Raw genomic sequence first — 11,429 nt, forward strand, 5'->3', positions numbered from 1 at the left:
GTACTGTAATTTTCTCTGACTCCCATATCAGTCGGATGGTAATATTTCATAGCTTCAATACCGGATTAGTTTTTTTTTTTAAACTGTCAGCTGACATCTTTATCCAAACACTCTCACATACACGACATATAATATAAGTGCTCTAAATACTTATTTTTGTACAACTCACACACACTGGCTGAACCCGCTTGTCCCAAGTAGAGTCACAGCAAACCAGGACCTAATGTGGCAACACAGGGTGCAAGGCTCAAGGGGGAGGGGACACACCCAGGATGGGACACCAGTCCATCACAAGGCACCCCAAGAGGGACTTGAACCCAGACCTACCAGAGAGCAAGAGTCAGCCAAACCCGCTGCGCCACCCTACACAAGAACCAGTAGAGACACAATTAAAGTTCCCTGCTAAACGGCGAAACATTAGTAGCCAACCTTAAATAATATTGCAGCATTTTCTCTTCATCCAGCTCCTTAACTGTACATCACCAGCTGCCAATATATTGACAGATCTTAAATATTGTTTACTAGATTGCGTGCAGCCGACTAGAATACTCGTCGCAGATAATAATGGGGGTGATTAGCATCTCTGCAGCTCCCACATCTCCTACAGTATGCAGGCATATTTAGATGCAGACGACCTAACCAACATCCACATCCTGAACATTAACTACAATCTGGTCTGGATCTAGCAGAGCAGCTAGCGGTTTTGCTTTGTAGTCTGGTTCAAATCCTGTTTCTCCTGTAAATCCTTTGATTCAAGAACCCCTTCTTGCCCCAACAGGGTGGCACAGCAGGTAGCACTGCTGTGTCACAGTGCCTGGGTGGTGCCAGAGAACATAGGTTTGATCCCCACTCAGCCGGTGTGGAATTTGCATGTTCTCCCTGTGTCCGTGTGGGTTTCCTCCTGGTGCTCTGGTTTCCTCCCACAGTCCAAAGACATGCTGTTCAGGTTCCCCCATGTGTGTGAGTGACAGAGAGAGAGTGTGTGTGTTCCACTGATGTATGGATGAGTGACCCAGTAAAAGTAATGTATCTAGCAGTGTAAGTCACCATGGTGAATAAGGTGAGTGGACTAACACTACATAGAGTTCATTGGAAGTCCCTTTGGTGAAAAGTGCTAAATGCATGTAAATGTACCCTAACTGATACAGTTAAAATACCCCACTGTATAAATGCTCAGTTACTGTAAATCACCCTGGTGTCAGATGAATTAAGCTTAGTAATAGTCATTTACTTTTTTCAGTCTCTAGCTAATCTATACTTTAGTTCAGGTGAAGGCCTATGAAGTCCAGCATTGGTACGTAATATATTTTTAATTCGTAGTACCTCTGTCCCTCATGTCCCTCACCTTGAAAAATGTGAAAGATTTCATTTAATCCCATGATCTGTAGTGAACCAACCCTCTTCTCTGGTGCCTGACAGCACGAGGCAGAGTGAGACACGTGGGAGAAATAAGTGAGATGAGAACGAAGCCTTGAAGCCCTATAGAATTAATTATACAGGGTAATGTCCCGAAATGACCTATCGACACCTACAAGCTCAAGCTGGAGACGCGTCGCCCGTGAACTCGAGTCGAGGGGGGATTTTCCCTTAAATCTGCGCTCCTTGCGCCTGCAAAACTGCGAGCCTCTTCGTTTTATTTCATCGTGCCATCGATCATCGTCCTCGTGCGCAAACAAAGTTTCGTGCGTTTTCCTCCGGTCAGTCCTGGTCGCCGCGGAGAAGCACGTGCGCGGTCCCGGGTCCGACGAGCCGCCCTTTTCTCTCCAGCTTCACCCTCGCGGAGCCGCTGAGCACACAAGCAAGCGCTCCGACTCCCGTGGATCGGACACGTCCCGGGCGCGTTACGCATGACGGCGCAGCCAGCTGCCGGAACGTGTCTCTGTGCGCGGACGGGACTTGATGCGTCATGTGATGTGATGTGTCCCTCCTGCGATCTTTCCTCACTTTTCCTTGGGAAAACCCTCCTGATGTGGCCGTGGGAGGGAACCTGCGTGTGGCTCGGGAAAGGGCGGCACGTGCAGTGATTGAATGGGACTGTGTGTGTGAAACATGATGAGGAGGAGACGGGCGGGCAGGGCGCGCGAGTGACTCAGTCAGTGTCCTGTGATTAAGGGACCCCCCCCCCCCTCGGCAAGAAGAAGCGGACACTGTACGCTGGTACAGTAGTAAAGTAGGGTTGCGGAGGGGCAAGTTGCAGGAAGACTCTTCTCCTCGGTCGTATGAGCTGCAGACGGACCCAGGACCAGGAGCGGGACCGGGACCGGGACCAGGCAGGACCGGGACCAGGACCAGGCAGGAGCGGGACCGGGATCGGGATCGGGACCAGGCAGGACCGGGAGCGGGACCGGGACCAGGACCAGGCAGGACCGGGACCGGGACCAGGAGCTTCAGCAGCCGACATCATGCCGCCGGGTCTCAACGCGTCCGACCGCAGCGTCCCGCCGCTGCCGCCGCCGCCGGACTCGGGACACAACGTGCCCGCCCTGCTCATCGGGGTTCTGCTCATCGTCTTCATCATCGGCGGCAATGTGATGGTGTGTCTCAGCGTGTACGCGGAGAAAGCTCTGAAGACAACCACGAACTACTTCATCGTGAGCCTGGCGGTCGCAGACCTCTTGCTGGCGGTGCTGGTCTTGCCTCTATATGTGTACGCGGAGGTGAGTGACCCCCTGCGTCCTGCCTGCGGGCTCTCAGTCACATCACTGCTAGGGACTCTAGGGATCATCCGCTGTGCGAACCGCTACAACTTTTACGCGCTTTAAGGGGGCGAGAAACGCGGTTCATTTTACAAAACGTAGTAATTACGCAAGTACTGAAACGTCGGTAGCCCTAGCCCTAACCCTAACCCCTAATCCTAACCCGTAACCATGACCCTAACCCTAACCCCTAACCCATAACCATTACTCTACCCTCTAACCCTAACCCCTAACCTTAATCCTAACCCCTAACCATGACCATAACCCTAACCCCTAATCCTAACCCCTAACCACGACCCTAACCCTAACCCCTAATCCTAACCCCTAACCATGACCCTAACCCTAACCCCTAACCCATAACCATTACTCTACCCTCTAACCCTAACCCCTAACCTTAATCCTAACCCCTAACCATGACCCTAACCCTAACCCCTAATCCTAACCCCTAACCACGACCCTAACCCTAACCCCTAATCCTAACCCCTAACCATGACCCTAACCCTAACCCCTAACCCATAACCATTACTCTACCCTCTAACCCTAACCCCTAACCTTAATCCTAACCCCTAACCATGACCATAACCCTAACCCCTAATCCTAACCCCTAACCACGACCCTAACCCTAACCCCTAATCCTAACCCCTAACCATGACCCTAACCCTAACCCCTAACCCATAACCATTACTCTACCCTCTAACCCTAACCCCTAACCTTAATCCTAACCCCTAACCATGACCATAACCCTAACCCCTAATCCTAACCCCTAACCACGACCCTAACCCTAACCCCTAATCCTAACCCCTAACCACGACCCTAACCCTAACCCCTAACCCATAACCATTACTCTACCCTCTAACCCTAACCCCTAACCTTAATCCTAACCCCTAACCATGACCATAACCCTAACCCCTAATCCTAACCCCTAACCACGACCCTAACCCTAACCCCTAATCCTAACCCCTAACCATGACCCTAACCCTAACCCCTAACCCATAACCATTACTCTACCCTCTAACCCTAACCCCTAACCTTAATCCTAACCCCTAACCATGACCATAACCCTAACCCCTAATCCTAACCCCTAACCACGACCCTAACCCTAACCCCTAATCCTAACCCCTAACCATGACCCTAACCCTAACCCCTAACCCATAACCATTACTCTACCCTCTAACCCTAACCCCTAACCTTAATCCTAACCCCTAACCATGACCATAACCCTAACCCCTAATCCTAACCCCTAACCACGACCCTAACCCTAACCCCTAATCCTAACCCCTAACCATGACCCTAACCCTAACCCCTAACCCATAACCATTACTCTACCCTCTAACCCTAACCCCTAACCTTAATCCTAACCCCTAACCATGACCATAACCCTAACCCCTAACCACGACCCTAACCCTAACCCCTAACCCATAACCATTACTCTACCCTCTAACCCTAACCCCTAACCTTAATCCTAACCCCAAAAATATGAAACTCCATATTTTACGCACAGGTTCTTTTGGAGGTTCTTCTAGAGAAAATTAGTATTTTTTTTCTTATTCGCATAGATCAGGAACCACCACAGTCACTCTCATTAAGAAACGATCAAAATGAACATTAAATACATTGACATTAAGAAACAAGTTAGTGATAAGTAACCAGGTAAGAAGCAAAAGAATAAAAACTTGGTGCCAAAGTGAATGTGGAGTCAAAACTTGCACTTTGTTTTTAAAATAAGCAAGCGCACATGTATAAAGCAGTAAAATAAAGTAATGGTAGCACATTAATATGTCAATAATTAAGTGTGGCATAATGTAGGTGTCACTTTGACTCCTTTGAGGAGTTTTGTTCTGGCCTTTGCTCCAGATTTAGCATGTGACGTCAAGTATTGTGTCCTTGACAAACAGGATTTCACGATAAATCACAGAGAGTCACTTACATGCCCTAAAAGTGAGATTTTTCATCAACTAAGGATTTTTCAAGGTTTCATATGACGTAAGAGTCGGTTTGACACGAAGTGCAGTTCTGCTGAACAGGGTTTTCGTGCTCATTTCAACAATCGAGGGAAGTATTTATTTATCGTTTTAAGCATGGTTCTTACTGGCTCTCCTTTAGTTAATAACTTCATGAAAATCCTCAGTTTTAAGAATTGTTTGTCTAAATTGATCTCAGTTTGTCTTCTTTTAAAGTAATTATAAACCAAGCAGTAGAGCACAAGGGCACAGCTGGTAGTGCAGCGGTTTGAGCTGCTGCCTTCGCACCCAAAAGTCAGCAGTCTGTATCGCACCTGTACCTGTAGTACCCTTGAGCAAGGTACTTGCCCTAAACTGCCCCAGTAAAATAACCCAGCTATGGGTAAACAGTTAATTAATTTGTATCTTAAAATTGTAAGTCACTTTGGATAAAAGTGTCAGCAAAATGAATAATAGTAATCAGTAAGTTTGTTGCTATTATTAAATATGGTCATAATATGACAGTTGTTTATGAGTGACAGAGAGAGTGCGTGTGTTCCACTGATGTATGGATGAGTGACCCAGTGTAAGTAGTGTATCTAGCAGTGTAAGTCACCGTGGTGAATAAGGTGTGTGGGCTGATAACACTACATAGTATCCATTCAATGTAAGTTGCTTTGGAGAAAATAAATAAATAAATAAATCAATAAATGTAAATGTTTTATAAGCTCTGTTTTCATGAATCGTGGCTGATCTTTAGCCATGCTAGCGCAACCTCATCAGTGCATCAACATTAACGGACGTTATTTGAAATCTGAACACGAAAACGTTTGTTTAGTAATTAAGGTTGACCTTTCCACTCCAGGAACAGTCTTGTTGTCGAGTTCAAGGATCACATGAGTGAAGCGGTGTCTTAATGACACTCTTGCACTCCAGTATGAGGGTTTATAAGGGTGGGAATAAGATCAGCAAATGCAGAGGTTATGGGTCCGCGATAACATCTGAATTGAACACGTACTCGAGGTCGTCATGCCGTCACGCGTCCCTTCCAGTGCGCGTCACGTGACTGAGACCCTCTTCACGAAGGCAGCCTCGTCCAGATGTTTAAGGACTCGTGTGGCTACACCTGAGTTCGGTTTTAAATCAATATTAGCGTGAGGACGTATCCGCCGCACCCTTCTCTCCCGAAGAGGCGGAATGTCGAGCCGTCGTAATCCGCCGTTATCTGGCCTATATCTGATACCAGCTACGCCTCTGTAATCGTATCACTTTCTCTCCTATCGCACCTGCAGGATTCTACTCGACTGATTTTCCGCAAGAGATCGGGGAACGGTTTCGCGTTTTCCCCGCAACCTCGCACAGGTTCTCTGTAGTAAATGATGGATTGATGTTGGCTGAAGTCGAAGCATAATGACACACGCCGGGTACACATACCGCACACGGTGATCCTGCTTCGCACGGGGACAGTCGAGTTCATCAAAGCCACGATGTGTAAATGCGCTCTCTGCTGTGACGTTCGCCCCATTAGCGGAGCTCTTCGAATGTCACCTAGAGCCAAACAAAAGTTAGTCCTGAATCTAGAGGCCCAAACGCGTCCCGGACAAACACCGAGCCCTTTTCAGTTCCAGGGCGGCACGTGGACCCTGAACACGGTCATCTGCGATGGACTCATGACCATGGACGTGATGCTGTGCACGGCCTCGATATTCAACCTGTGCGCCATCAGCATTGACAGGTTTGCGTTCCCTCGCCCGCTTTTTCATCGTTTGCTTCGTCTTTATCCTCGACTTCGTCTCGTGTCACTTTTCCTTCTTTCGAAGTCACCTAAGCAGTGCGGTCCAGTTATGACTACTGACCTCATTTCAAGCTCGTGGAGGAAAAAAAATGCTTTTTTTCCCCCCTCGTGCTCATCTGATTTGTTCTTTGTATCGATTCTATCGATTTATTGATTATCGATATTGATTTTCATAGTTTCCTTCTTTCGTGATGCAGCGTCACTCCTCCGCGCAAAACACGATAATCAACGCACCTAAACTGCCCACCCGGCTCATTCGCACGAACTCTCTCCCTGCAGATTCATCGCCGTGTCCATCCCTCTCAATTACAACAGGAAACACATAGACCAGAGGCAAACCGTCCTGCTCTCCGCCACTTGGATACTGGCGTCGGCCGTGGCGTCGCCTGTCCTCTTTGGCATCAACGATGTCCCGCAGAGGAACCCGCTGGAGTGCAAGCTGGAGGACGACAACTACGTGATCTACTCGTCCGTCTGCTCCTTCTTCATCCCCTGCCCGATCATGCTGCTGCTCTACTGCGGAATGTTCCGGGGCCTGCGGCGCTGGGAAGAAGCGCGCAAGGCCAAGCTGCGCAACAGCGTGGAGATGTGCCGCAAGCTGCGGCGGGCCGCCGCCGCGGACCGCGCCTCAGCGGGCCGCAAGCCGGAGGAACGGCGCCCGCGGGCGGACTGCCCCTTCCCGCCGGCGTACCGGCACAGCTCCATCCAGACCGTGGCCTTCGCAGACACCGTGTACGAAACCCCGGCCAGAGCCAAGAGAGCCAAGATCAATGGGCGCGAGCGGAAGGCCATGAAGGTGCTTCCAGTTGTGGTCGGTAAGCCAGCCCCCTCCCCCGCGGCAAATGATTTCACTTCTCGGAAGTAACACTCTTGCAGAACGGCATCTTTTTTGCAGTACGAGTAATTTTCCCCTAAACGTAATTGGCGATATGAGCCAGTTTGAAGCGGTGGAAATAGAAGCACAAAGAATGACAATAAAAATACAGATTCATTCTTATTTATCTTATTCTTTATTCTTAAATAAGAATAGAAATTTAAATTTACATTATCGGGATTTTAGATTTTTTCACCGGCGGCACACGGTGCTGCTTCAACTAAGTGAACCCCGTAGGGAAGGTTATTATTTGTGTAAAATACTAAAATAAGATTTAAATTAAATCTTGGATCTTATAAATAAGATCTGAAGAGATCAAAAGATCTAAAATCTTAATCTCGCACGCAATGTCTACGACCGCTTGTCCCGAGCGGGGTCGCGGCGGGTCGGAGGGGACACGTCCCGGACAGGACGCCAGGACACCGCAGGACTCCCCAAGCGGGACTCGAACCCCAGACCCACCACAGCGCAGACCCCGGCCAAGCCCCCCCCCCGCCCAAATCCCCATCTTAAACTTACAAAATGAGTAAGTGATTGATTGACACACCTGATTCTACTTACCTGCTCGGTTTAACCAATACAACTTAGGCTTCGCCTTTTTTCGCACCTGAACTACTTCCGTGTTTCTCCTACGCACGTGATTTCCTCTAAAGCGACATATGGAATCGGTCACTGCGCGCCCGTTATGTCATATGAGAAACACCGATTCGTTAAGTAACCTTTTTGCGGTAGAAGGGAGGGACGCAAGGGCTTCGCCGTACAAGCTGCGGACAGGAGGCGGCGGAAAGTGGAAGACGAGCTTTCGGGGGCCTCGTAGAAAAGGAGCAGGTGCTGCTCAAAGGCAAATGAGCTGTTGTGGATCTCCGCGTGTGTATTTGTGCGCAGCCCCCCTTCAGTGGCGTCGCAGCCGGAGCAACAGGTCGGTGCGGCAATTCATCACGTTTCTCTTTCATAACAAACAGCGCTCTTGCCTTTTATTAGCTCCTCACTTTGAGGTCGTCTTCTTTAAACAACGGGCAGAAAGTGGGAACTTGAAGCAGGTCCAAAGGCGGAGGAGCGATCGCTCGTCAGATAAATGGAGCGCCCGGCGGCCCTGCCGTGCCGTGCCGTACCGCGGCCGAAGTCGATTTGTCGCCCGGAGTCACTGACCCTGCGAGGAAAATGGAATATCACTTCTGAACGGAACACTTTCCCCCCAGAAAGGAATCCGGACAATCAAAACACGGGCCGTTTCATGTTAAATCCACAAAGCGATGTATCTGTAACCTTTTAAAGCTTAATCCATTCGGGCTTCCGCAGCGCTTATAGAGGCTCTTCGTTACCCTGCTGCTGCTGCTGCTGCAAACTGCCATGGCTGCACGGGGCCTTCTTCATTTTTCGCACAAATGTAACATTTCTACGCACGCTGAACTCATTTTATATCGTAACTTATTTAATATAAGTATTACATAAGTAGTAAAAATAGCAATAAGTTACTTGTTAAATATCAGGATTTTATACTTATTTTGTATGCGGGGAGTGCGGTGGTGCAGCGGGTTTGACTGGGTCCTCCTTGGAGTGCCTTGCTATGGACTGGCGTCCTGTCCTGGGTGTGTCCCCTTCGCTCGAGACAAACTTATTTTATATTGTATCGGGCATCACGGTGGCACAGTAAGTAGTGCTGCTGTCTCACAGTGCCTCGGTGGTGCGAGAGGACGTGGGTTTGATCCCCGCTCAGTCTGTGTGGAGTTTGCGTGTTCTCCCTGTGTCTGTGTGGGTTTCTTCTGGGTGCTCTGGTTTCCTCCCACACTCCAAAGACATGCGTGACAGAGAGAGAGTGTGTGTTCCACTGATGTATGGATGAGTGACCCATTGTAAGTAGTGTATCTAGCAGTGTAAGTCACCTTGGGTGCTCTGGTTTCCTCCCACACTCCAAAGACATGCTGTTCAGGTTCATCCATAGTGTGTGAGTGACACAGAGAGTGTGTTCCACTGATGTGTGGATGAGTGACCCAGTGTAAGTAGTGTATCTAGCAGTGGAAGTCACCGTGGTGAATAAGGTGTGGGGGCTGATAACACTATAAAGAGTTCATTGGAAGTTGCTTTAGAGAAAAGTGTCTGCTAAACAAATGTAAGTTCTGGATATAGAAAAAAATCAAAACAATTTCTGCCATTTTATATTCGCTTCTTAGCAAAATGGATTTTGACTCCAGTCTCTAACATAGCACATGGAATAATTACAGGTCATTTATTCTGTATGTTATCTATTATTTAAGTATAAATTGGGTTAAATAAAGAAATCAGTAGGAGTTTTATTTTCGTATCAAAGACAAAGGATGACAGTTACAGGATTGAATGTTTCGCTGTCGCTGGTCAGAGGGAGGATCCTGAAATTGCTTATCCGTGTTGTGTCAAGGTCTAGACGGGAAAAGTCAGATGCGGTCAAGCTTGCCAGCGAAGATGGCTGTATGCCCGGAGGGCAGGTGGATTATGGGAAAGGACGAGTTCCTCCGTGCAGCGGGAGCCTCGCCGCATCGGGGCGCCAACCTTTGCCGTTCAGCCTATTCGTACCCGGTCCCCCGCGTCGCACACGCACGTGGCTCTGGGTGATGGCTGCGGCGCGAACGACCGCTGGTTCTACAAGGGCTGCTCGTTAATTCAAGGCATCTCGCTGAAGCCGAATAAATAGCGAACGGGGGGCCGGCTCCCTGTGTCAGTCGCCAACTAGGTATTTATAGAAAACCCATTAGCGTCCCTGAATTATTCAGCTGCGAAGAAGGCGTTGCGTGAGAAAGTCATACTCCCGACCTACAAGCACACTTGCGGTGCAGCTCTGCTCGTTTCCCACATGCATGTCATTAATTCATCATCATCATCACCTGAAACCGCTTGTCCCAGGTGGGGTCGCAGGGAGCCGGAGCCTAACCCGGCAACACAGGGTATGAGGCTGGAGGGGGAGGGGACACACCCAGGACGGGATGCCAGTCCATCGCAAGGCACCCCAAGCGGGACTCGAACCCCAGACCCACCGGAGAGCAGAACCCGGTCAAACCTGCTGCGCCACCGCGCCCCCCGGTGCGTCGTTAAGTGGGTCCGCGCTACAGTCAGCCGCATTTCGAGGCGTCGGCGTGAGTTCGGTTCACTTACGACTCATGAATCCATTTAAAAACACTTAGAAATGAGTGAATAATTGAAGACTGAGCTGTTTGCGGTTAACATGAACACCGAGGTTTTGAAACGGTCGAGGGAGGAAATCAGACGCTGGGTAGGAGCTGGGAGAGGAGCGCTGGTTTGCTGTGTGTGCGGACAGTGGCCGCGCTAGGATCGCGAGACCCAGGCAGGGATCTTCATCCCCCTCGTGCTGCTCTCCTTCTCCCTCCAGGTGTCTTCCTCTTCTGCTGGACGCCGTTCTTCGTGGTGCACATCACGCGGGCCCTGTGCGCGACCTGCGACATCTCGCCCTACCTGATGAGCACCGTTACCTGGCTGGGCTACGTCAACAGCGCCTTGAACCCCATCATCTACACCGTCTTCAATACCGAGTTCAGAAACTTCTTCCGCAGATTCCTGCACGGCTGCTGCTGACGGCATCGGAGCCACCGTGCGGAAAAAGCACAACATCTGCATTTTATGCATATGCTTACGAAGGAATACGCGCGTCGGCCGTATCTCGCTCCAGCACCTCTCTCGCATTTACTCTTCTTTCGGTTTCGAATCCACGTTTGCTTTCCGTTACCGCAGCAGCCGCAGCTCGGCGGGAACGGCGTCTTCTGTTTGGATCTTCTCCATGTACGCGATGACACGTTTTAAAATAAAGATACTATCAGCAGAGCTGGCGGGTTAAAGATTTTACAGGGTCGTTCATCTTGGTCTATTATTGTACTTTCGAGGCCTTTGGCAGACGTTTGGTTTAGCGAAAGGCAGAGCGAAAGCAGAAGCAAGAGTGACCCCGACTCTTAGGAATTTGCACATCGGTCAGACTTTGTACGTGGCGGTCGGTGACGACGGCAGCGCGGTCGAGTTCCCTCAAACGGAAAGGATCCGTAAACCGTACCGATTCCTCCGTTAGTCTAGGCGGGCGAGGTGATGGAACCCGGTAGTTGACCGTTCGGACCGTTTTCTCCAGGCCCAGGGGTGAAGCGCTC

The 11,429-nt window shown here is 49.7% G+C and overlaps 1 protein-coding gene across 1 annotated transcript; it reads left to right on the forward strand.

Annotated features, from left to right (window-relative positions):
* The first annotated feature begins 2,402 nt into the window (after positions 1-2,402).
* On the forward strand, positions 2,403-11,116 carry LOC108934547 (D(4) dopamine receptor-like). Its single transcript, XM_029256452.1, has 4 exons — positions 2,403-2,657; positions 6,259-6,371; positions 6,711-7,246; positions 10,667-11,116. The coding sequence occupies exons 1-4, from the start codon at positions 2,403-2,405 to the stop codon at positions 10,867-10,869; spliced, it is 1,107 nt and encodes a 368-aa protein (XP_029112285.1). The 3' UTR covers positions 10,870-11,116.
* The last annotated feature ends 313 nt before the right edge of the window (positions 11,117-11,429 follow it).

Source organism: Scleropages formosus, chromosome 11, assembly GCF_900964775.1.
Source record: "Scleropages formosus chromosome 11, fSclFor1.1, whole genome shotgun sequence".
Lineage (NCBI taxonomy): Eukaryota > Metazoa > Chordata > Actinopteri > Osteoglossiformes > Osteoglossidae > Scleropages > Scleropages formosus.